Genomic DNA, 26,753 nt, shown 5'->3' with positions numbered 1-26,753 from the left:
TATTTGCAAAATACATATTTGATAAAGGATTAGTATCCAAGATATATAAATAACTTACAAAACAACACCCCAAAAATGAATATTCCAATTAAAAAGTGGGCAGAGGACCACTCCCCCTGCTTGTGTTCCCTCTCTCGCTGTCTCTCTCTGTCAAATAAATAAATAAAATCTTTAAAAAAAAAAAGTGGGCAGAGGAGATGAATAGATATGTTTCCAGAGCAGATACCCAGATGGCCAACAGACACATGAAAAGATGTTCAACATCACTGATCATCAAGAAACTACAAATCAAAACTACAATGATATATCACCTCACACCTGTCAGAATGGTTAAAATCAACAACATAAGAAACAACAGATGTTGGCAAGGATGTGGAGAAAGGGAAACCCTCATGCACAGTTGGTGGGAATGCAAACTGGTGAGTCACAGTTGGTGGGAATGCAAACTGGAAAATGGCATGGAGGTTCCTCAAAAACAAAAATAGAACTACCCTGTGATCCAGCAATTGCACTACTAGGTATTTACCCAAAGAATACAAAAATACTAATTCGAAGGGATACATGCACCTTGATGTTTATAGGAGCATTATGTACAACAGCCAAATTATGGAAACAACCCAAGTGTCCATCAACTGATGAATGGATAAAGAAGATGTGGTGTATATACACAATGGGATATTACTCAGCCATAAAAAAAAATGAAACCTTGTCATTTACAATGGATATGTTTCCAGAGCTAGAGAGTATTATGCTAAGTGAAATAAGTCAGAGAAAGATAAATACCATATGATTTCACTCACATGTGGAATTTAAGAAACAAAGCAGATTGTTGATCATTTTATTTTATTTTAAAGATTTTATTTATTTGAGAGAGAGAGCAGGGGGAGGGGCAGAGGGAAAGGGAAAGGCAGAGAATCTCAAGCAGACTCCGTGCTGAGTGTGGAGCCTGATGTGGGGCTCGAGTTCACGATCCTGAGGATCATGACCTGAGCCAAAACCAAGAGTCAGATGCTCAACTGACTGAGCCACTCAGGTGCCCCAGACTGTTGATCATTTTAAAGAGCCAACTTTTTCTATTATTTTTATAATTTTTCATTTAATTTTCATTCTATTCTTTCGTATTACCTTTTTTTTTTTTTTAAGTAATCCCTACACCCAATGTTGGGCTCGAACTCACAACCCTGAGATCAAGTTACATGCTCTACCAACTGAGCCAGCCAGGGACCCCATATATCACCTTCTTTTTTGCTTGCTTTGTGTTTACTTTGGTCTTCTTTTTATAGGAACTTATAATTATGAATTTTCCTTTAGGTTCTGCTTTAGTTGCATCTCAAATTTTGGTGTTTTGATTATATCCATCTCAAAGTTTTTTCTAATTTCCATTGTGGCTTTTTTCTTTGACCCATTAGTTATTTAGTATTAGTTATTTAGTATTGCCTAATTTCCACATATTCATGAGTTTCCTACATTTCTATTGTTGATTTCTAATTTAATTCCATTTTGGTCAGAGAACATAATTTGTTTAATTTCAATCTTTTAAAATCCACTGAGGCATGTTTATAGCCTAGCATTATGGTCTCTTTTGGAGAAGGTTCTATCTACTTGACAGGAATGAATATTTTGTTGTTCTTTGGTGGAGTGATCTTTAGATGTATGTTAATTTAGTTGTTTTATAGTATTGTTCCCTTGTCGCTACTAGTATCCTGAAACTACCAGGCCCTTCTTAATTGCTCACCATTAAGATTCCCATTGTTTTCAACAATGCTCTTAGGCATGAATTTTTCTAGGTTCCTTTCCAAATAAATTCAGTCCCTACAAGCAAAGCTGCTGTGCTTAGTTCTCATGGCCTGCCTCTCCACCTGGGCAGAAACTCCAGACAACTGTACTGGAACAGAGGGTGGGTATTAGAGGCCACTTCTCCTGCAGTAACACCCCACTGGACACTGTGGGGAGAAGGTAGTCCCTGGTTATTTTAGCTTGCCTGTCTCCATGTAGAAACTTTGCCCTACAAAGGTGCTGAAGTAGAGGAGAGTGGGATCTCACTATTCTTGGCCTGTCATGCCTAAGGCTGAGACCTCACTCTGTAATTGAGAGTTAGTTCTCTAGCCCAGGCTTGCTTAGAATAGCACTTCTGCAACATGGGGCTGCAGGGGAATAGAGACACTGGTGGCTTTCTCCTCCTGGGGTGAAGGCATAGCCCTAGGGAGCCCCCATCTCCTGGGGCACATCCATATCTCGAGTAGAGCTTGTTAGATGGAGCTGGGGGAGATGGCATTGCTCAAATGTCACTGATTCTCACAATTTTTATAGAGATTTAGTATTTTTTCTTGAACAATTATTTATTTGCTGTGTGCCCTATGACAATTTCCAGGAACTTTAAGTGTGTGTGTGTGTGTGTGTGTGTGTGTGTGTAATTGTCACCAATTAAATGGTATTTCACAGGGAGATGGGTCCACCAAGATCCTCACAAACCATTCTGGAAGTCCTGCAACCATCCTTAAATGTTGATACTCCTCAGGGAGATCTTCACAGTCCTCTCTCTACAGTCTCTTCTAGATGACTTTGTGTATACCTACCTCTTCATCTACTGCCCATCTGCTGATGACTCCAAAACCTCCACCTCCTGTTCATTCTGGCCTTTTGGACATCTCCAAGTTAATATCTTTGGTTACCAGAAACTAACAGTTATAAAATTAATCTCATCTTCTTCTCAGCCCCAGGGAATGGTATCATCAACTGTTGCTCCAGCGAGATATATCAAAGATATCCACCTCTCTTTCATTCCCAACATCCAATTAATCACCTTATGCCACTTTAAACCCTATATATTTCTAAAATGTATTCACTTCTATCAACATGGTCAACATGCTCGTTCAGGTCACCATCATTTCTCACCTGGACTATCACCACAACCTTCTCTCCCTTTCAAACAATCTTCTACTCTTCAGACAAATTGATGTCATGTCTCCTCTCCTCAAATCCCTGAAAAAGTTGCATCAGTCCCTCTATAATCTGGCTTTTCCTTACCCCACTGGCTTCATCTCTAGAAGATCCTTTCTTCTCTGCACCTTCGGATTATGTTCTAGATATAATGAGCAAGTTCCTATTCCTAAAAGCACCATATTTTTATCTAGCTTCCAGAACCTCATATCTGCTCTTCCCTCTTTCTTGAACACTCCCACCCTAACTATTTCTCCTAGCTAAGTCCTATTCATCCTTCAGGTGTCATGTTACATGGCATTTCCTCTGAGAATCTTCCCCCAACCCAACTAAACTAGGTTACTTTCCCCCACTATGTGCTGGCAGAGCCCACTCAATCCCCACTATCATAAAAACACTTGGCACATTTTGTTGGGATTTCTTGTTTTATTATCTGTCTCCCCAATACAGTGAGAGCTCCATGAAGACAGGGGCCATGTCTGATTTGCCCAATTCATGTACCTCTAGAGGTAACAGAATTCTTGGCCTAAAGTTCTAATAGTTCTGAATAGTTTGGTTTATCACAGCTAAAGCTCGTTTTTAAGGATGGAGGTACTAGATAAATGCAAATACTTTTCTATTTATCTACCAGATTAGACGAAAAAACACAACTTGAACTAAAAATTTTAGTGGTTGGAACATGATAGAGAATCTTTCTTCCTATATAGAAAACACATATTTAATTCAGGATTAGAAAAAGGTAATTCTAAATAGATTTGGAGAGTGGGGTGTTCTTGGGTAGCACAGTGTTCCTGGGAAAGGTTTCTTTGCTCTAAATAGAATACATCTAGGATTGGGCTAATTCCTAAAATGTCCACTAGGGAGACAGATGCCATTGCAGGTACCATATATAAGTTCCCCCACTATCTGAAAGTAGAGCATTCCCATGAAAGCTTTCATAAGCTGGCAGAGAGTGGAGAAGCAATTACCATTAATTTGTATGGAAAAATTTTTGAGTGTTCCCAGACCCAAAAAATAACCTCTCTTGGGTTTTTCTGATACCTTAAGTCACATCTTGCTAATAAATGCAATGGAAATGAAGTACAGATGCTCAAAGACACAGTTCAAAGCTATCATGGCTTGATGCAGAAATGCTGAGTATAGTGGGAAGGAACTTGGTGGGGCCACTCTCACTGCTGGGGTGCACACTGCCCTATAAAGTGTTGCTGCAAAACAAACATTGAACACTATTTTTGCTTTTTTGGCAAAAGCAAAAATCCTCAAGATTTCTTTCATTTAGCGAAAACAGGTACAGTAATCCCTCCTTATCCACAGGGGATATGTTCCAAGACCCCCAAGTAGATGCCTGAAACCATGCATACTACCAAACTCTACATATACTATGTTTTTTCCTATACATACATACAAATGATAAAGTTTAATTTATAAATTAGGCACAGTAAGAGATGAACAATAGGGCGCCTGGGTGGCTCAGTCGTTAAGCGTCTGCCTTCAGCTCAGGTCATGATCCCGGGGTCCTGGGATCGAGCCCCGCATCGGGCTCCCTGCTCTGCGGGAAGCCCGCTTCTCCCTCTCCCACTCCCTGCTTGTGTTCCCTCTCTTGCTGTGTCTCTGTCAAATAAATAAATCTTTAAAAAAAAGAGATGAACAATAACTGATATTAAAATACAAGATTATAACAATATACTGTAATAACATATGAATGTGGTCTGTCAAAATATCTTATTGTACTGTACTCACACTTCTTGTGATGATGTGAAATCACATGGGATAAAATGCCTACATGATGAGATCAAGTGAGGTGACTTATGCAGGCATTGTGATATAGCATTAGGCTACTATTGACCTTCTGATGATAGGTCAAAAGGATCTGTTCCTGGAACATGGTTGACTGTGGGTAAATAAAACTTTAGAAAGCAAAACCATGGGTGATGGGGGGACTACTGTGCTAATGAAGAGAAGTGGCTTAATCTGAACTTTTGGAATAATATAGAACTGAATTTCTATCCCCAACCCATCACATTCTAGCCCTTTGATCCATTCCATTAATTTCAGGTTCACATCTTTGATTCTGGAACTATAAACTTGAGATACCTTAAGTACTGTTTGGAGATTGAGTTGCAGGAAAAGCTTTCCCTTCTCCATGGGTATGGGAATCACTTTGTACAAGATTTGAAACTGTACTCTCAGCTCTTGGTAGTGATGGGGAATAGGGGATGGAAGGATGTCCCTAGGCCATTTGGAGTCAGCCCTGTGCTAGGGAACCAGTCTAGCATTGGAACCTAGAAAATATATGACCTGTGAAATAGTTGTGAATTGTGTTTTTTGTATTACATTTGCCTCACCTAACCTGGTAATCATCAGTAGAATCTTATTAAAAGTTATAGTCTGGTCTCGTGTGTGTTGTAGGGAATTAGGGAAACATGAGGGCACATTCTGGAGTAAAAAGGTAGAAGAGGGAGAACAGGATTCCATTCCAAGTCCAGAGTAGTGGTGTCCTTGTTTACCAGTTGAAAACTACTGTGCCCAGAGGAGCAGTAACCTAATGAGGATCAGAGGCTACAGAGAGAGAGTGATATGGTAGCTTGCTGAGGATCCAGAGAAGACAGAAGGAACTTTGTGAAAAACAAAAAAGTTAGCAGGCCTCCTTTTAGCCAGTATATTGCAACTGTGTGATTTATTAAAGGGGCACCTCCTCTGAATCGATGCCCCCACTCCCACCAGCTTGGCGAGTAGAAAGTTTGTGTTGGAATTAGGAAACAAAAAACCAGAAACAAAACAGGGTTATTCTGTCCTGCATCTGGAGTTAGTGAGTACAAGGCATGGTCTGGATTTCAGACCCAAGCTTTGTGCTATGTCTGCCGCACTCGTGCAGGACAGAAGTAGCAAAAATTCCGTAATGGCCCTGAGCATTACCTTAAAAAATTCTGAGGAACAACAAGGTACCTATGTGGTGAATGCTCAACAATAAAAGGGGTCATGAATTTTTGAAAATATTCTGGTGGAGGGGGGCTCACTTGTGCTATCTGCTTCGGTAACATATAGTTACATTTGAAAAGAAAAAGGCTGGAATATGTATAATAGACATATATATTTTTCAAATATGGCTATTCTGAGTAGGGGGATCATGTGTGATTTTTTATTCATTTACCTTGGAGGGACTTTTCCAAATTTTCTGAAATTAAGGTAAATTAATTTCCAAACAGAAAAAAATTTAATTTTTTTAAAGATACATTGTAGAATGGCAGTGCTGTCTCATCTGGAACCTAAGTTTATGTCCACCATTGGGGTTCAAAGTTTTCTGATCATGTTTGGCATGCTGAGGAGGCTAAAAGTCCTTTTTGCATGTGGAACTGAGAGACTTTCAAGGAAGTAATTCACATTAAGGGAAGAGCAAGTCTGCCAGTATGCTTAGCTCAGGAACAAAACCTAGGTTTTTGGAGAGGAGGTGTGAGTGTGTCTGTCTGGGCTGTAGATGTGTCTTCTAACCAGCCTTCCCTACTTAAGTCTTAGGGATAGCAAGGGCCTACAAATAAACAATGAACAACTATTTTTCAATTTTTATTATGGAAAATTTCAAATACATAGAAAAGTATAGAGAATAGTATAACGAACTCCCAAATATCTGTTACATGGCTTCAAAAATTATCAGTTTATCACCAATCTTATTTCATCTATATGCTCACCTACCCCACCCTCAGATTATTTTGAAGCAAATACCAGTAGTATATCATTTCATCTGTAAAATTTACAGTACATTTCTCTAAAAGATAAGGATTTAAAAAAACATAACCACAGTACCATATCACATCTAAAAAAAAGCCCAATAAATTGGGAGACGTGTGATTTCAAATTCTGTAAGGATTGAGTTAACAGTTACTATATTTCACTGGTACCATGAGAAAGGGTATAACACCTAAAGTGGAACTCATGGTGTTTCTGATGTAATTGCTTTTATAAATGCAAAGGAAAGAAAACTACCATACTAAAGCCACTTTGAGGCCTTTGCAGAAGCTGGGTAAGAGTGCTGCCATTACAAACCCCATGGCAAAACTCCATAAAATTATCTCTAAACATCTTTGTCATTTTCTTAAAGTTGCTCTCCTGGAGACAGCTGACCCAAGTCCTCTCTTCCCCCCTCACAGAAGTTTTTTCCTTCAGTGCCTTTTCTCAGTGATAACAATTTAGCTGTCTCTCAGTCCTCCACATTCTCACATGCAGAAACCAGGTGGAACGAGAAGCCAGCTGAGTGTGTTGGAAAAGGGCTTGAAAATTGGCCAACTGAATCAGTAAGAGATGCAAAAGAAACCTAGGCAAAGTGAGTGGTGTAATTAACTTTGGAAACTGCATGTATCGCAGTTTTTGTTGGCTCTGGAATCAAATAATATAGTATACTGAACCTATAAAATGAGAAAAACAATCTTCTTCAAAGGGATGTTAAGATTACATGAAAGAAGTGCTTAGGGCATTGCAAAAACATTAAATACATCATTTGTATATCATCTTAAAACTTACTTTTATAAAAATTCACAATATTATCTTGCATTCATTGTATTTATTTTATAGTTAGTTTTATAGCAAGTGATATTTTTTGAACAAAATTTTCAGCAAAGTAACAACAGTACAAAAATACTGAAGTTGTTACACAAAGGACTGATTCTACAAAATATTGCCCTATGTGATGGGATCATCTCAAAATGGTGCTAGCCACTGTGTGGTATGACACAGAAATATGAGTAATAATTCTCGTCCTTGAACATCTTACAACTGCCTTGAAAAGTTTCTGAAACACCTGATACAGAAAAACCACATACATGGTGCCTAGACAGCATATATTCTACTAGCACCAGATTAAAAGGGGAATGTTTTGCCACATGGTGATTACAAAATATGAATTGAATCAAAGAACCTTCAGTGATGTCAATCATATTTCAAGTGGTGTTTCAAATACAGAATATGCAAAGAGTAAGGAAAGGTGGTCCTTGCTCTCAAGGATATCACAGTCTAATGGAGAAGGCAGACACATCAAAAAAGCACAACAAGGCTATAGGTGTTAAAGTAAGAGTCTGTTCATGTACAACAGTATAACAACCAGGGCAAGAGGAGTCAGTGGAATAGACAGGTAAGGAGTGTCCCAAGATGTCGGAGGAAAATCAGATGAGCTGTCTCGTTGGAAACATGGAAACGCTCACCTCCACTTGAAAATTCCACTGATCAATGGTTCACATCAAAGATTCTTTCAAAGCAATCCTGAAAATCTTTGCTGTTCATCTAGAAAATCAAACCAACACATAATTAGCAGGCTTATATACTAATTTAACAATTCCTCCAATTGACAAATTTACAAAAGGCCTATCTGCATCATTCACTTTGCATTTGGAAAGTCTTCATGGAATTATCTAATGCAGATGCAATTTAAGAGTGGATCAGAAGCTGAGGGAGTTACAGGTTATATTATGAAACAAAAAAGTCAGGAAAGCAGTGATACTACAAGTTTTGCAAAAAAAGATTGGTCATGTAAGACATAAAAAATTCTAAACACCATGTTCTGGACTCTAGGCTTACGGAAATAATTCAGGCTAGTCCCCACCCATCAAAGAGTCTGTGGTCTAGCCGCACAACCATACAGATAAGTAAATTGTGAGAACTGTGACACACACAGAAGAAAATATCTTAACCCAGTGGTCAGGAAAGACTTCTCATTGGAGTTTATAAAGTATCTATTTTTATTATCTCAAATTTTATATTTAAAAAAAACCCTGAGCATCGGATAGTTAGATAACTTGGCTGAAGTTAGTGTGAGCAAGAACTGGAGCTGGTTTTCAACCCTAAGTCTGTCTGACTTCAAAACCCCAACTAAAGTTTCTTTCACACCAAACTCTGTCTCATAAAAATGTCATGTTTTACTTCTCTTATCATAGTGACTTTTCCAGTTCTCATAGTGTTTGCCCATGAACATTTAAAATCTGCTAAATACAGTATAACATTTTATCAGGAGACAACTACCAAGAAAATACTGATAAAACCCTGGTAGTGCCTGGTGGCTCTCCCACATGGGATGCCTGGAAGTAAAAGCCCTTGCTCAGCCAAATATACCGTGTGTGTGTGTGTGTGTGTGTGTGTGTGTATACATACACATCTTTCTTGAAAAAAAATATACTTTATAGACACAGCATCAATTATTTAGAGTTTCCCTATGTATCTATATTAACCCCTAATGTTTTTTTCTTTATACTTTAACAAGAATAAACTACTGACCAGCTGAAAATGTAAGCTGTTTATAAAACATGCAGAAAATAAATTTCTGATGCATGTCTGCAAACCTTAATTAAGGTTAATTAAAGACTATCCAATAGTCCTTTCCCTTTTTTATCAAAGGAAGAGCTGAAAAACCAAACAAATAACGTACAAGTGACTTTTTAACAATCTTAGAAGGAAAAAAATCCCAACTGTGCATCAATCTTTGGAGTGCTGAGGTGATAGAAATTTTCTATATACTGTCTCTGGTTACCTGTTTTGGCCTGAAACTCTTGGTCTTAAAGAGAAAAAAAAGAATCTCCTTGGAACTTTTAACTATTCTGACAAGGCTAGGCTCCAGAGAATATTTCACAAAAACTACTTAAATGAACCTGATAGTCCTGAAAAATATGACTTATTCTAAATGTTTCTGTCAAAAAAAAGAAGGGGAAAAAAGCCCACAACATATTTATAGGCTAATAATTCTTAATAATAGGTTAATATGAATACTGTGCATCTAAGCCTTTGTTAGATACTTAAGAACCAAGTAAAATGATGCAGTATCACCTCCAAGAATAACAAGTACAAGTTAAGTCTCCAAAATATTTGTGGCAGCATTTCATGTGGAAGGGATTTTTATCGACAAAAATACCCTTAACATAAAAATCCAATATATCTGCTCTGTTAAGATAGAATTTAAGAATCTTCCTGAATAATTGGGTTATTGGGGAAAGGTATCTTTGGGTCGATGTGAGACTGTTTGGAATTAAATGTGCTCAAATAGATATTCAATACATATCACTTTTTAAGAGAAAAATAGAAAAATATTAAATAAACATATTTGATCAAACTATATAATTCAGATGATGAAACTGTCACTGGTTTTAAAAACCCACTCATTTTTTAGTTTGCTTTGATAGCATTACTACAGAAAATGTTTCGTGAATTGAAACCTGTACTTTATCTATGCTTAAATTTGTAACAAAGTTTGTTTCCAAAATAGTGGCACCAAATTTCTTTAGAAAGTGCAACAGAACCCACTTTTTAACAGCAATCGTATAAATGTATTAATAATTTGTAGAATTACAATGCAAACCAAATGGAGAAAAATATTTGAGTATTTTGAAGAGTAAAATAAACAAAGAGCACAAGGGGGCAGCACAAAAAAGTATACATTCTAAAAGTCAACCTATAAAGTTCAAAAACAGAACTATTCTATAGTCCTAAAAGACAAAAAGGCAGAGTACTGATTAGGAGGAGAAATGCAATAGCTTTTGAGTTACAGGTATTGTTAATTTCCTGATCTGGATTCTGGTTACATACATATATTCACTATGTAAAAATTGATTAAGCTGTACAGTTAAGATTTATGCATTGCTCTGTATGTTAAAAAACAGTAAAATAATAACTTCTAAGAAAGGGTAACTTAAATTTTTAGCAGTAATTGTGTTTAAAAATAGGTTATTTTGACTAACAAATGTTTTAAATAACCATTATTTTCTACTTTATACTCATTAATTACTATTGGAATGTTTTAAAAATGTTTAAGTGTTACAGGGCGCCTGGGTGGCTCAGATGGTTAAGCGTCTGCCTTCGGCTCAGGTCATGATCTCAGGGTCCTGGGAACGAGTCCCGCATCGGGCTTCCTGCTCCTTGGGAGCCTGCTTCTCCTTCTGCCTCTCTCTCTCTGTCTCTCATGAATAAATAAATAAAATCTTTAAAAAAAAATGTTTAAGTGTTACATATGGCATTAACTTTCCACCCCAATACCCTCTTCACAAAGGAGGTTTTGCTTCTCCCTAACTGCTGACATGGCTTGGGGAATAAAGGTAGTTTGAGAAGAGAGACCTATGCATTTTAGATAAGATTCCTTATTTCAAACAAGTATTGATGCAAATGCAAACTTTTCTTAATTAAAAAAAAAGTTTGTCCTGTGACACAAAACGATTATCCTAAATCTTTAAGAGAGACTGTTCAGGTGTTCTGACCGTTTAAGAAGTCTGTAAAAGCTCAATATCAAGAAAGGTACCTCACTGGATTGGGGTATTATCACCATGTAAATTCTATTCCTATGATTACTGGTAGTCAGGAAGGTTAACTGGAATGTCACTACATTCAAATATATGAAATAACGTTCCTTCAAAAACCAGTTTATATTGAGAGAACCATGGTTGTTCTAGGCTATTAAGAAAGGGGCAATGGAGTTGGAAGTTGAACATGCTAAATCGCACTCTATGAATACAGTTTTCATGATAGTACGTATATATCGGGATGTGTTTGGCTAACAATACTTTCCCAAGAAGATATTCACTGTATAAAGTAATATTTTGTTAAATTACCTTCGGGCTATATGGGAAATGGCCATTTCAAATAAGCAGCAACAAAATACCACTAGTGAAAATTCTTTTGAAAATCCAAAAATGTACATACGAGTAAAGAAACTTCTGAAAAGGGCAAACTAGATCACATTACTGAACACAAAATTATTGCCCAGTGCAGAAAGACCACAAGATGTAAAATTTCTTAAATACTTTTAAAAATAAATATATATAACTATCTTTAAACCAATTCCCATCACAGAAGGACTTGCTAGCAAGGGCTAATGCAGTGAAAGAGAAAGAAAGTTAAGAAAAAAAATTAAAGAAGCCACACAACAACCAAGATGTTCAGATTTTAAAGGTGTTCAACTACAAAACAAACCACAAGATTGGTACCAAAAACGCACACGTGCACACACACACACACACGTGTGTGCAATGTAATAAAACAAACCACAACGTGTACGTTCACACACGCTAAAGGCTGGGCAAGCACTTAAGGCACCTTAAAAAAAACCCAAAAACCCATGTGGTTTAGGATTACCGAAATCTGTTACAGTGCTACCAAGCAGCGATTTTCAAAGCATCTGAAAAACGTGCAAATTGTCTGAAAACAGTGCCTGGCAACTGAGACAGTTTGCAAGCGTGATTCAGAGGTCTGCCAAGGAAACAAAAGAAGCCCCCCTCCTCCCCGTGAGACCGCACAAGGAGTGAGAGGTGCTCCGGGCACTATTTATTCTAAGGTAGGCGGAAAGCAGAAGTCTGTGCAGGAGCGGTACATACTAGGGATCGCTCTGTGGCACGGACGGGGCCACGGAGTTTCCATTGGTTGGGGAACCGCCCAGCTTTAGTTTTTCCAGATATTCGGCATGCACGGGCTTGTGGCACTGGAGAACCTTGATCGCATCTTCGATTTTGAACCACTCTCGCTTCCTCCCAATGCTAACCGAATCTTCCCAATCCTCCAGAATCTCAGTGACAGTCAGTACGTACACGTAGGTTCTGTGCTTGCGGTCTTGGTTCTGTTCGAAAATGCCCAGGAGCCGGCCTAACTTCCCCTTGACTCCCGCCTCTTCGTACACCTCTCGGACTGCCGCACCGCCCGGCTCCTCCTCGGGCTCCACGCCCCCGCCCGGCACGATCCAGCGGTCCGGGTACCGACTGCTACTCACTAACAGCACCTCGTCCTCGCGCTCGCTCCGGAAGCAAAGGCACGCCGCCCGCTTCTTGAACCCCTCCGGGTCGTAGGTGCGCGTCTGGTTCGGCTTGCACTTCATCGTCTCAGAGGCCGCCAGCTCCCGCCGCTCGCTGCTGCTGCTGCTGCTGCTGCTGCTGGGGTCGCGGTTGCCGCCGCCGCCGCCGCCGCCGCCGCCGCCGCCGCCGCCGCCTGAGGTGCCTGGGAGAGAAAGGGCCGAGGAGAGGTGCAGGGAGAGAAGGCGCTCCAGGAGTGAGCCCCGGGAGCCCAGGAAGCCCAGGGGAAGATGAGGCGGGGGCGGGCGAGGTACGTCAGTCAGTTCGTCCCTCGTGCGGGCTGGAGGGTCCCGAACGCAGCCGCCTGAGTGGACGAGGCGCCGCCGCCCCCGCGCCCGCCCCACTGCCTCCGCTCCGCCCCCGCGCCGCCGCCGCCGCCAGCGGGTCCGCCACTCCGCACACCGCCCACCCGCGGCTCCCGCGCGCGCCTCCCTCCCTCAGCCGCCGGCCGGGGGTTGAGCGAGGTGAGGCGCATTCGCGTGCGCGTCCGCGTCCGCCTCCCGATTCACGTGCGCGTTCACGTTGCAGGGCGAGGGGCGGGGGCGGGGGTCTCGCGGCTCCCGCAGCGCGCGGCGCCTTGGGCCCACTGCGCAGGCGCCCCGCACCTCCCAGGCTGGAAATGTCTTTCCACGCGGAGGTCAGTTCCCGCGTTGTGACCGCGGCCAAGATCGCGTCCACGTGGGCCCTTGAGTTGCACTTGGCTGTGGCGTGGCCAGACCTTTCTCCTCATCCTCCCCGGCAGGTTGTATGAAACACATACCCTTATTTTACAGGCGGTAAGGTTGAGGGCATCATCATTGCCCATAATGAATGCTACCGCCTTATGTTTAGGAGGGCCCGGGGTTGTCGAAATGATCCTCAGTATTCTTGGCAAAATGGTACCTAATCTTTGCTGAGTCATATCATACCCTTTTAGTTCTTGAACAGGTTTGTCCACCTAAAAGGTGAAACAGCCGGTTATAGTTTATCAGCAAAATGGGTTGATTTGGGTGTAGCAGAGGAATTGCAGTTTGGGGCAGGCAAAGTATGGCACCCCATAGGCCAGTCTGGAGATCAGACCAGAGGAACCTTCTTCTCTAGGGAAAAGGAGGCAGTTGGGAGAGATTGCTGTGAAGGAAATGTCCATTGGAGGAGGGCGACAGTTCGAGGTGCTGACGTTTTTCTCATGGGCCCCGTTGTGGTATTTTCCTGTTGGCTGAGCTTGTTGCTGGGCGAGGAGAAATTCTTCCTTCCTCCTGCTGGAGTAGGAAAGTAAGCTGCTTCCTGGGGGGAATGCCAGGCACCCTTTGTCCTTGTTGGGGTCTGCAGTTAACTGCAGTGGAAGGGCATGAGAGGTCCCCCAGCTAGCCACCCAACTCCATTTTAAATGAGGTTTCCTTGATTCGGGGTGGCAGGTTCTTGGCCTTGCTGGGCATGTTGGCACAGCCCATAACTTAACACTTTTCTTGAACTCCTATTGACCTCTTACCTAACCTCTGTTCCTCAGTTTCCTAGAGTAAACTTCTCGCCTACTTCTTTCAGCCCTTGGCACTTGGAGTCCTATTCACCCAACAGCTGCAGGACCTACCCAGGTTGCCTTTTATGAAGTCCCAACAATCTTCACCCTCCACACACTTCCACCCTTCTCTCTCTTTCTCATTGATAGGTACTGCTTCGGGTTTTGGAAGACATGCCTATAGAAATCCCTTCATGTTTCTCAGTCTGATGCTTAATGAGGCTCCTGGTGTGGGACTCCAGCAAGGCCACTTGGTGCTCTCTCACCACCTCTCTGTTTGGTCATGCTGTCCTCTTGGCCAGGACGTGGCCCATCACAGCCAAAAAGTTAACAAGCAAATCCTTCCCTCACCTTTTCATTTTTTCTTACTGTTTCCCTGCTCTAACAGTAGCCTTATAGAGAAGACCTCTGATGTCCCCTAACTTTTGCCATACTGCAGCCTAGGCATCTTTGTCTCTCTCTTCCCCACAGGCCCTCTGCTGGCATCAAGCAACCAGGATCATGAAAACCCCTTTTCCAGTGAAATAATCCCTCATCAAAGGGAAGTGGAATCTGAAATGTAAGTGCAAAGGACTTTTTTTTTTTTTTTTTTTTTAGAGAGAGAGAGGGAGGGAGGGAGAAGGAGAGCATGTGAGCGGGAAGGGGAGGGGCAGAGGGAGGGGGAGAGAGAGAATCTTAAGCAGGTTCCACGCCCAGTGCAGAGCCCCATGAGACCCTGAGATCATGACCTGAGCCCAAATCAAGAGTCGGACACTTAACCGACTAGAGGCACCCAGGCGCCCCAACAGCCCAATTCTTAAATAACAAGTGAGATCAGCTTCCCAGGGTCCACTCTCCTCCATGTCTACCCAGAATAGCTCATAAAAACGATCCTGTTCCCAGTGGCAACAGACACGTGCAATATCTAGAGGATAATAGGACAAAAATGTGTGGGCTGCGTAAGAAGAAAATGATAAAGTGGAGACATAAAGAGAATGACTTCAACCACTAGAGATACTACTAGTGTTGACCATATTTTAATGGTACATGGATGATCAAAGAACAGTTGATGGAATGTGACAGCCTGCAATTAAAAACAAAGTAGGAATGTAGATATTTGCAGGCTGTATTCCTCAGTGTGTCTAATATACAAATACACAAATGATGTTAAACGACTAGAAAAAATTCCATTACAATCAGGATCTAGGCAAATGTACCTATTATCACCAGTATTACTAACTTTTGCTTCAGATGGTCTTTCCAGTGTAAGGAGATTGTAAAGAGAAAAAAAAGCATTGTTTTAGTAAAGAAGACAAAATTTTCATTATTTCCAAATGATATGAATATCTTCTTGGGAAAAGCCTAAGAAATGAGTAAAAATGAATTCCCTTCAATGGTAGAAGGAAGTATTAATATTTAAAGCAGCAATGCCAGCAGTAATCACATAGAAAATATAATGGGGGAATGATGGCCTTCACAGTAGCAATATCAACCACCACACAGTAAATAAGATACCAAGGGATCCTGAACAATATAGTTAGGACATCGGAGTCGAAAATGACAGAGCTCGGACTCAGCTTGGAAAGATGGCTTGGATGAATCAAGAGGAACTCTAGCAAAGCTGGGAAGTGGGGCTGGTGACTGTGGGGAGGAGTGGCCCAACCAGGCCCCAGCCACATCACAAGTCTACAGTTAGCACGGAGTTTGTCCTCGTCTTACCAGAGGGGCCGCTTCCTAGTCTAGGCCATCACTTCCCCATCAGATGATGCCTATGCAGTAGGTCTCTGCTGGGGGCATATTCTTTGGAAGGGAGAGGAATGGCAACATTATGATACGGAAAGAGGTGCGGGCTGGATTCCTGCTGGCAGAGTCATGGCACATTTCTGGATGAGGGGATCCACAATTTACAGGTATGGTACAATGCCAGGGAAATTTCAAACTGGTCTTTTTTGGCAGAATTTCATAAAATAATTTTATTATTCACCTAGTAGACTGATAACAGGGCAAGATAGCTATGACTTTTTCTACGGAAGAGTAAAAGTCATTTTTGAGAGACTAGCATTCATTCTCCTGTCTGGTTCACCCTTAGTTAAGTATTTCTCTAATGAAGAACGGGGTCATTTCACAAACTACTGTAACAGTAGACTGTTACAGTAACAACTGTATTTTGCACTGTGCCTGCCTGTATCTCCTCCCACATTGCTCTTGGCGATGGAATTGCTTTGTTCACTGGAACACTAGCAAGTGTGAAGCAAGCAGAGAATTGAAAAGTGCTTGCACACCAGGGTTTGCCCTCTCTTGCTGCTCTTGACACAAGAGAACAACCATGTGAAGAAGCGTGGGTTAGGTGGATGATGAGAGACCCAGGGCCCATGCATCCCCTCCACCACAGCTGACAGTGAACCAGTTGCCAGAAATGTGGGTGAGACCGTCGTGGACCATCCCGCCCCCAGAGCAGAGCCAGGGGCACTGACTACAGATGCATAAGCAAGCCTTCTGAGAACAGCAAAAGGACCTCTCAGCTAAGCCCAGCTGAAATTATTGTCCTGCAGAATTGTGAGCAAAAGAATTGGTTGCTTAGAGTCACTACATTTTGGATGGTTTGTTGTGCATCAAAAACTGGCTGGCACAACCGGTAACTGCCACCCATCAAAATCCAACCAAAAATGGGAGAGCGAGAAAATAACTGTTCATAGCAGAAATGTAACCTCTGCTTGCAAAGGTTGACTGTGAACTTTCCCTGGAGTCTTAAGGGCAGGGATGAGGTTAAGTCATGAGGTATTTGGCCGGTAGAGTCTGTGTGCCAAGGCCTGTGTTGATCCCTGCATCCTATTTAACAGCCCATTAAGTCTTAACGAGGAGGTTACTATTTGCAGTTCATCGAAGAGAAGACTTAGAGTGGAGTTTGTATGTGATTTCAGGTCTTCATGTCTCTACAGCCTGTGCTCTCCCAACATCGCCGTGTCTTGTCAAAAGGGTCATTTTTATCAAGAGCTATGGTTTGTTGTGTCAATTTTTTTTGAATGATGTTCAGAGTTGACTTGTTACGTAAGGTGTTCATTTGCTAAGAGTCACTGGGTTCAAAGAAAGGTATTTTCCGTCTGGATGTTCTTCTCCTCACAATCTAGTGAAAAGAACACCTGAGTGCCTAGCTCACGGCCATCAGTCAAGTGTGTCACCTGGGCATGTTACTTGAGAACGCGAAGTTCAGGATCTTCTGCACACATAAAATGGAATTAAGTGATGCAGTAGAGAAGTTATTCTGTTTTGTCATCACTCTAGGCATTGATTTTGAGCTATTGATGGTCTGATTGGTTTTACGCACTTAATATTTACCTACCAACAAACCTGAACAATGAGTATCAGAATCCCCTTCAACAGATTAAGAAACAGGCTGAGATGTGCTTACATAAGACAGTAAGTGAGGGAGCTGAGGTTCACACCTTGGTCTGTGGGACTCCAAAGGTAATCCTCTTCCTTTCTCTCTGAGACATGTCGTGTATGTTGAGAGTTGCTGACATGCACGGTACATGCCATTCCTGTGGTACAGACGTCTTCCTTTCTCATTTTCTTTTTTACTACCGGGAAGACCCAGGCACCCAGGAGAACATAGCTTCTGTGGAATGTTCTAATGCTGAGGGGAACTTCTGTGAGACCAGCAAGTCTGATACATGTTTCTGCCTTTTTTCTAGAGTAGGCAGGAACAGGCAGATTGGAAAGTGACAGCGCAGTGACATTAGAAGCATCTTCGTGGGACGTCGAGCACCTGACTTGGGTGAGATGGTGGATTACAATTCTAAGAGAGAGGAGCTCTCCAGACAGCTGTTACCTGGGATAGAGAATGTTACAGAACTTCCCAGAGCCTTTTAGCACTCACAGCTGGAACCAGCTTTCGGGAGAGTGACCGCGACATACCTGAGAGGATTTCAGGATCTAGTAAAGGGAAACAGTCAGGTGAAGTGATTTTAGTAGTAGTCAATGAGAGAAAATACGGTGTTTTGCAAACCACATGACCTAGGATTTCAATCTGGCTCTCTCGAGTAGTTCTGCAGCCTGAAGCAAGGGAATATCTCTGACTGTATTATTTCTCCTCTGTAACATGGGGATTCTAAAAGTACCCACCTCATTAACCTCCCCTCGCCTGAAAAGGCTTTCCTGACCATGGGTGCTCACGCTCCCCGTACACTAGGACTCCGTTACCCCCCTCATTTTTTCTTTTCCAGGATCCCTTGACACTAGTTCTGTCGTCGCTCGAATCAAGGAGCTCTGTAATGATTGGCCAGCATGTTTGTAAGCAAGTAAGTCAGTCAAAGGCTGGGTGCCAGCCTGAAACATGCTTATTCTCCCTGAGTCAGCCCAGTGCCTGGAACTTGGTGTCCAGGAAGGATTCAAAATATATTGTTTGAGTGTAAGAGTATGACGGAAGCTCCATGGATCAACGGCCAGCGATTATTGTACCCGTTAATGGTTTAGTAGTGATATAAAATGAAAGATGGGTGAACAGAGGCATCTCCGTATATCTTTTCACTTGCGGAAGTGGGGTGGGTTGTGTCTTTCAAATCACTCTGCACATGTCCCCCCAGTTCGTTGCTTCTTGGTGTATCTTAGATACTCTGTTTTTCCCTCCATCATAGAACTGGCTCCGTAGGGCACCTATACTAGATAATTCAGTAAAATCTTCCCCAATACAAAGTGATCGGAGCAAAGAGTACGTCTCCAGTTTTTCCCTTTGAGTAATGAGTGAATCACAGGGTGACTACAGGCCTTTTACTTTTGTGATTTTGTGAGTCATGGCACAGCTGTGCAACCCAGGGAGTGAACACAAAGCTCAGTGGATCTCAAGTCCAGGTGAGTGCTTCCATTCTCTCCAAGAAGCAGCACTCCTTGATTTCTTCTGCTTCTTTGGTCACTCCCTCTAGTTCCCTGACTGCTGTGTCTCTCCTTTTCACTGACATTGTCCCCGTACATACTTCTCATTCAGCACCTAAACCATTTCTAGTGCTCTTCTGTTCATGTGTCAGAGTCAAATGCTAAATCCTCAGGAAGGTCTACAAGCCCCCGCCACCCCCTATTATATATTGCTAAGTGCACTCCCCTTTTCCAGCCCACCCCATATTCCTGATCCCCTTTACCTTGGCCTGAATTATCACCTGCCAGACTATGTTATTTACTTCTTTGTTATGCTTATTGCTTATTTCTCTCCCCACCCCCCCCATCATAACTCCTGCTTGAATAGAAGCTCCTTGATCTTAGGGATCTTTGTCTCTTGCCCACTGATATATGTGAAGCAGCCCAGAACATAGCTGAGCACACACTGTAGTCATCCAGACCACATCTGTTGATGGAATGGACATGTCTGTCTCCTTTGCCTCATTGTGACACCCTTGAGGGCAAGGACCATGTTTCCTTGGTCTTTGTCAATCCACCATCCAGATCAATTTCCGATACAAGTGGAAAGGCATTGCTGCATATCTGTTGAATCGATTAGTTAATCATTTGAAAGTGACACTGATAGGGAAAACATTCTGTTTCCAGACTGCGCTTATTCTAGGAGGTGCTGTCGGTGTCAGCACCATGTATGTATCAGCTGCCATGCGAGCTCTGCTAGTCAGCTGGGAGATGTTTGAGGGCTGAAGTCTGACTCCCTTTTGTGGATCCGTCCTAGGGCTGGCACTGTTCTTCCTGCACAACAGGATTTAGAGTGGTGTTTCGGATAGCCATTCATCACCTGATGACTTGATCTGTGCAGGACTTGTACCATAATTTGCATAATATATATTAAAATAAAGCTGTATCTTTGGGAATAAAACCTAGTTATATAATCGCACAGATAAAATGAAAGCAATTTACTGACAGGGTTGAAATAAATGTTGAGGCTCATGTGACGTAATAGTGCACATAATGATGGGCCCTACACTAGGCTCTTCATTGATGTTTCATTTAGTCCTAATAAGAATGCTTCAAGGAAATACTGTCATTCCCATTTCACAAGGGAGGAGGATATTGAGATCAAGGACATCATGGAAATTGCCCAGGATCTGAAAGCTGGTAGGCAGATACATGAGGTCGAAACTCAGGGCTCATTGATGACAACACCCCAGAAAGTCTGCAGTGTAGGCTGACCCCGCTTAACCTGCCCCCAGCAGTCCTGTCTGCTTCCCCTTCCATTTTCCACTGATACAGCTCTCCACTGTCTCATCCTGTCTCCCACCGTTTCAGAAGCTCTTCATCCCAGAGATCTTTGCCCTGTTCTTTTGGCCCAATGTTGATATATTCAACACTGATTCTGGCTGCGGCAGAGGAAAGATGACTGTTTGGAGTCCTTGTGAAGGAATAGAGTAATTGTTATTTACCAGTCCTTCATGACTTTTGATGATTGTGGATCCTGAGGAGGGTCCTTCGTTGCAGAGCTGGTTTCCTTGTGTGAGAATCCTGTTTTTGGCAGGATGCCCTTCCCTTCCACTGAGGCATCAAACCTCCCCAGGAGGGAAGATCACTCACTTGTCAATGACGCTGTGCACCCACGGGCCCAGGCACCATGAGACCAGTTCCCCCAGAGGCAAAACAGGTTTCTCAGGGCCACCAAGCTGTTCCACACATTTCACAGGCTCCTTAGACAAAGACAACAAGGCACATACAACCGATGTTTGGTATCAATTTGGGAAAAGGAAAATGGCTGCCTTCCTTCTTTCACAGTAAAAGCTTCGAGTACCCCCCAATAACATCAGCCTGTTCTGGAAAGATGCACCATTACATTAGTGAGCACCATGGTAGAGTAGCTATGACCAAAGGTTCTGAGCCAGGCATTATTCTCTGGAATTTGAGATTGATAGGAAGGCAGCTTTTCCTTTTCTTGTTTTCCATCTTCTTTTGGGTTACCTATTTCAAGGCAAGTTTGAAAATTAGTGTTTTTTTGAGAAGTTCTCTCAAAATCCAGTGGTAAATCTCCTAGTAGAGGATACCAGTGAGACTCTTAGTTTCTGAACTTCACTTTAACTTTGATCAAATAGCTTTTTCTAGCAGCCTACATCTCAAAAGAAGTATCCTAGATTTGTTGCTCTGGATGAACTTCCTGATGTATGTAATTCCCAAAATCCTCATAGAGGAATCCTCCGTGGTTTTTTGTTTGTTTTTTAACTACTGTATCAGAAGAGATCATAAAAGCTCTTTGAGGGCCTACCATGTTTCAGGTATTTTGCATATTTTGCTGATGACTTTCATAAAATTCCTATGACATAAGTACCATTATTCCAGTTTCACAGATGAGGACATTCAGGCCCAGAAGGATAGATACGTTGGCCCTGACCCATGGCTAGAAAGTGGCAGAGCTGAGATTTAGGACTGCTGTCACAATCCATTGCCTGCATTGGCCAGCGTATACTGACATTAAAAAAAGAATGAGGGGCGCCTGGGTGGTTCAGACGCAGTTAAGCGTCTGCTTTCGGCTCAGGTCGTGATCCCGGAGTCCTGGGATCAAGCCCCACATCAGGTTCCCTGCTCAGCAGGGTCTGCTTCTCCCTCTCTCTCCCCCTGTGTGCTCGCGCTCTCTCTCTTTCTCTCTCTCAAATAAATAAATAAAATCTTTTTAAAAAATACCTATGTTTTTGAAAGTCATCCAACGTAAATTAAAATATTCTCTACCATTGTTTTGTTATCACTCTATTTACTTTTAGAGTTTTGCTCTCGCTAATAATGCTTTTCCTTTCCATGAAATACCAAGTTTATAACACTGTAGTCAGGGTGGTGGATATGGAAACGCATATACATGACTAAGTCCTAGGAATTGTTGCTGTAAGCCATATTGTGTGCTGAAAAGTATGCTATGTGCTATGTAGAGGCACATGGACAAATGGACCAGATTTCTATTCCTCCAACACCTCCTAGCTTCTAGAAGGGCTTATATGGCACCTGATCCTCAAAAGCCACAAATATGGTAGTGATGTAGGAAACATCTGTACCACCTGCACATTGGAAGTGGGTGTTCTTGCTGTCAGTGTTTCTTTATGACATAGATGACTTCAGCAAACCTTCAGCAATGCCTCCCGTGTGTCCTGTAGTCTGCTTCATACCGGATGTGCAAAGAACAAATCTTGGTCCCGGCACTTAAGTGCCTCACAGGAAAACAAGCAAAAACGGAATATAATTTGTGAATTAGAAGTGTCCACAAGATACATTTGCAGTGCAGGAGGGGGAAAGGGGAAGAGGCGACAAAGAATTGGACTGAGGAAGAACAGAGGCAATAGGAACAGGAGTCAGATCAGGGGAACTGAGTCCTCGGGACTATGAACGTGTATGCCTGTACCTGAAAATTCTAGACTCTGGGCACTCCCAGATGTGATCCCATGTTCCTGAAATTTATAATTTTCACCAAAACAGTAATCACATGACCAGTCTTCTATTTATTAATTAATTTCTCCAGTTCAATTTCTTTATAGGTGTGATTTCTGTATATTCATCACTTTGTATTTGTAAAGCCTAGGGGAATTTCAAAACTTCTCCCACCGAGAGGACATTTCGGAAACTGAAAGATTATTAGAAAGGCCAACACGGATTAGGAGGCAGGAGGTCCGCAATACACTCGTCCTGGAAGCTATTGAACATAGGCAGTGGGATGAAAGTCAGAAAATCCGTATGTACCACACACTTTAGTAGGCTCTGGGATTAGAGGGATCATTCAAGCTGATCCAGCTGTCTTAGTACCGAAAATCATAGAGGCAGATCTTAACCCCAATGGTCTGTAAAGATTTGTCAAGATTGCTCATCAAGGAAGTGTTTTACACACACACACACACACACACACACATTTAATAAACTAGAATTCTGGAATTCAGCTAGGATTATAGAGTGTTGGAGCCAGTCTGTCTGACTCTAAAGCCTCAAAGAATGTCTATGACACCTGACCCTTTTTCTTTTTTAAAGATTTATTGATTTTAGAAAGAGAGAGAGAGAGAGAGGGGAGGGGCAGAGGGAGAGAGAGAATCCTAAAGCAGGCTCCCCACTGATCGTGGTGCCCGTTGTAGGTTTTCAGTCACAGGACCTTGAGATCATGACCTGAGCCAAAACCAAGAGTCAACTGCTTAACCAGCTGAGCCACCCAGGTGTCCCCAGGCCCTTTTTCATAATAATTTTTTTCAATTTAACTCAGAGCCCTTATCTGCAATTCCCCTGACTGTGCATTTCTGTTGTTGCCCTGTAAGATATCCTTGGAACTGAATGTTCTGCTTTATCTAAAGGGCAGGGACTGAATGGGCAGCTCCTGCTTGTAACTCCTTCACACTAAGTATGGCACGCATCTTATCGGGAAATGTCCTCATGGTTACTGTGACAATTCAAGCTGTCCGTTCTTGCCTCTATATTGCAATTAATCTTCACTACATGAGAATTAGAATTCTCTGCATTGTGACTTTGGCTGTGCTTATTTTAATTTGCACCTTAGAGCTACATGTGGTTATGGCTGGGGCAGAAATTATGTCCCCTTCTCTCCAGTAAGTTGGATAATACAGAGTTACCTTAACCACAACAGATTCAATATGCTAATAGCATAAATACCTGATATCAGTTTTCTATTGTTGCACAACAAATTGCCACAAATTTAGCATCTTAAATCAACCCATATCTATTATTTCAGTTGCTGTGAGTCAGATGTGTGGCACGGATCTAGTGAGTTCTCTGCTTAGGGTCTCAAAGGGCTGAAATCAAGGAGTCAGTTAGGCTGGAATCATACCAGCAGGCTCTGGAGGGGAAGCTATTTCCCAGCTCATCCAGGTGGTTGGAGGAATTTAGCACCCATGGTGCAGGATGTTGTCGGGGCTGCTGTCAGATTCTAGAGGCTGCCTGTACTTCTCCTTGTGTGGTTCTCCATCTTCAAGCAAGCAGTGGTGTGTCAAACCCTTCTTGTGCTTCACATGTCTCTTGCTTCCCCTTCTGCTGCTGGCCAGAGAAAACGGTCTGCCTCTAAAGAGCTCCTGTGATTAGGCTCTTTTGGATAATCTCTCTATTTAAGGTCAATTGTTTAGTAACCTTCATTACACCTATAAAATCCCTTTAGCCATGTAACTGAACACAAATATGCACAAGATAATTCATCTTATTCATGGTGTCTGAGATTATGGTGGGAAATCTTGGGAGATCAGTTTTAGAATTCTATCAACCACAACCTTTAATAACCATCACTTAATTATTTATGAAAACCTTCTTTTGTGCCCTGATTGTTTGAATCCTGTGAACATAACACCCCCTCTTTACTGAGTTATATCATGTCATCATGTGGTTGTACTTCAACAAGTGCTTGTGCCTTCCCAAGTGTATTAGTCAGAGTTTTCCAGATGAACAGAATCAATAGGCGATATATATACATATATATATATATATATATATATATGTATATATATATATATATATATATACATTTAGCTCTCAGGACAGAAAATCATACAGGCAGATCTTAACCCCAGTGGTCTGCAAAGACTTGTCAAGATTGCTCATCAAGGTAGTGTTTTACAGACACACACACACACACACACACACACACACACACACACACACACTTAATAAACTAGAATTCTGGAAGTCAGCTAGGATCACGGAATGTTGGAACCAGTCTGTCTGACTCTGAAGACTCAAAGAATGTCTTTGACATCAGACCATTTTTCTTTTTTAAAGATTTATTTATTTTAGAGAGAGAGAGAAGGGAGGGCCAGAGGGAGAGAGAGAATCCTAAAGCAGACTCCCCACTGATTGTGGCGCCTGTCGTGGGGCTCGATCCCCGGACCCTGAGATCATGACCTGGGCCAAAACCAAGAGTCAACTGCTTAACCAACTGAGCTACCCAGCTTCCCCCAGACCCTTTTTCATAATAATTTATTTCAATTTAACTCAGAGCCCTTATCTGCAATTCCCCTGACTGTGCATGTCTATTGTTGCCCTGTAAGTTATCCTTGGAACTGAATGTTCTGCTTTATCTAAAGGGCAGGGACTGAATGGGCAGCTCCAGCTTGCAACTCCTTCGCACTAAGTATGGCACACATCTTACCAGGAAATGTCCCCATTGTTTTATATATATATATAAGAAATAGATAAACTTGTTATATATATATTGTTTATATATAAAATATATTAAAATGTATTTACTTTATATAGTAATATTTGTATATTTATATATAATATAAGAAATAAGTATAATATTTGTGTTTATGTACTATATATTATATAATATATATTGTTTATATATAAAATATATAATACTGTTTTGTGCATGGGTAGATATGTAGAGATATATATATATTTATAGTTATATATGCCAGGAAATGTCCTCATTGTTTTATACATATATATATATATAAAACATTGTTTTATACACGTATAGTTATATATTTATATATATGAAACCTTGATAAATATATATATATATATATTTAGACAGAGAGAGAGATTTATTATAATGAATTGGCTCAGATGATTATGGGGTCTAGGAAGACCAAGATCTGTGCCAGCAAGGTGGAGAGCCAGGAGAGCTCTGGTGTAGTTCCAGTCCAAACCGAAAGGCCTGAGAACCAGGAGAGGTGATGGTGTAAGTTGCAGTCCAACAGCTGCTGAGATCAGGTCTCAGGAAGTTCTGATCTTTCAGTTTGAGTGTAAAGGCAGGACAAGAACAATGTCCCATCTCAAGCAGTCAGGCAAGAGGGGTTCCCTCAAGCAGTCAGTCTTTTTGATCCATGTAGCCTTCAACTGATTGGATACAGGGCACCCACATTAGAGAGGGCAGTCTTTTTACTCGGTCTACCTATGCAAATGTTAGTCTTGTCTGTAAACATCTTCACAGACACACTCAGAATAATGTTTGACCTAATATCTGGCCATCCTTTGGCTCAGTCAAGTTGACACATAAATTTACACATAACACCAAGCCTCTTGACACAGTCCATCGATAAACATTTATTTATTTTTATTTTTTATTGTTATGTTAATCACCATACATTACATCACTAGTTCTAGATGTAGTGTTCCATGATTCATTGATTGTGCACAACACCCAGTGCTCCATGCAGAACGTGCCCTCTTTAATACCCATCACCAGGCTAACCCATCCTCCCACCCCCCTCCCCTCCAGAACCCTCAGTTTGTTTTTCAGAGTCCATCATCTCTCATGGTTCGTCTCCCCCTCCGATTCCCCCCCTTCATTCTTCCCTTCTTGCTATCTTCTTCTTCTTTTTTTTCTTAACATATATTGCATTATTTGTTTCAGAGGTGCAGATCTGTGATTCAACAGTCATGCACAATTCACAGCGCTTACCAGAGCACATACCCTCCCCAGTGTCTATCACCCAGTCACCCCATCCCTCCCACCCCAACCCCCACTCCAGCAACCCTCAGTTTGTTTCCTGAGATTAAGAATTCCTCATATCAGTGAGGTCATATGATACATGTCTTTCTCTGTTTGACTTATTTCACTCGGCATAATACCCTCCAGTTCCATCCACGTCGTTGCAAATGGCAAGATCTCATTCCTTTTGATGACTGCATAATATTCCATT

General features: G+C 41.8%; 2 protein-coding genes across 2 annotated transcripts in view; both read right to left on the bottom strand.

Annotated features, from left to right (window-relative positions):
* Nucleotides 1-12,277: 12,277 nt before the first annotated feature.
* NUDT11 (nudix hydrolase 11) lies at nucleotides 12,278-12,772 on the bottom strand. Its single transcript, XM_021678699.1, has one exon. It carries the CDS (start codon nucleotides 12,770-12,772, stop codon nucleotides 12,278-12,280), a length of 495 nt encoding a protein of 164 aa, XP_021534374.1.
* Nucleotides 12,773-12,776: 4 nt separating this feature from the next.
* Nucleotides 12,777-26,753, bottom strand: part of LOC110571140 (dynactin subunit 6-like) — a 39,790-nt gene continuing 25,813 nt past the window's right edge. The window contains 2 exon segments of the mRNA XM_044911610.1: nucleotides 12,777-12,891; nucleotides 13,352-13,683. Coding sequence (XP_044767545.1) covers nucleotides 12,777-12,891; nucleotides 13,352-13,683 — 447 coding nt within the window.

This window comes from Neomonachus schauinslandi, chromosome X (genome assembly GCF_002201575.2).
Source record: "Neomonachus schauinslandi chromosome X, ASM220157v2, whole genome shotgun sequence".
NCBI lineage: Eukaryota > Metazoa > Chordata > Mammalia > Carnivora > Phocidae > Neomonachus > Neomonachus schauinslandi.
The sequence above is the reverse complement of the archived record's forward strand: the minus strand, read 5'-3'. Positions and strand labels throughout refer to the sequence as shown.

Excerpts from the sequence above, each read along its gene's own strand:
- NUDT11 (XM_021678699.1), bottom strand. The coding sequence starts at position 12,772 with ATGAAGTGCAAGCCGAACCAGACGCGCACCTACGACCCGGAGGGGTTC.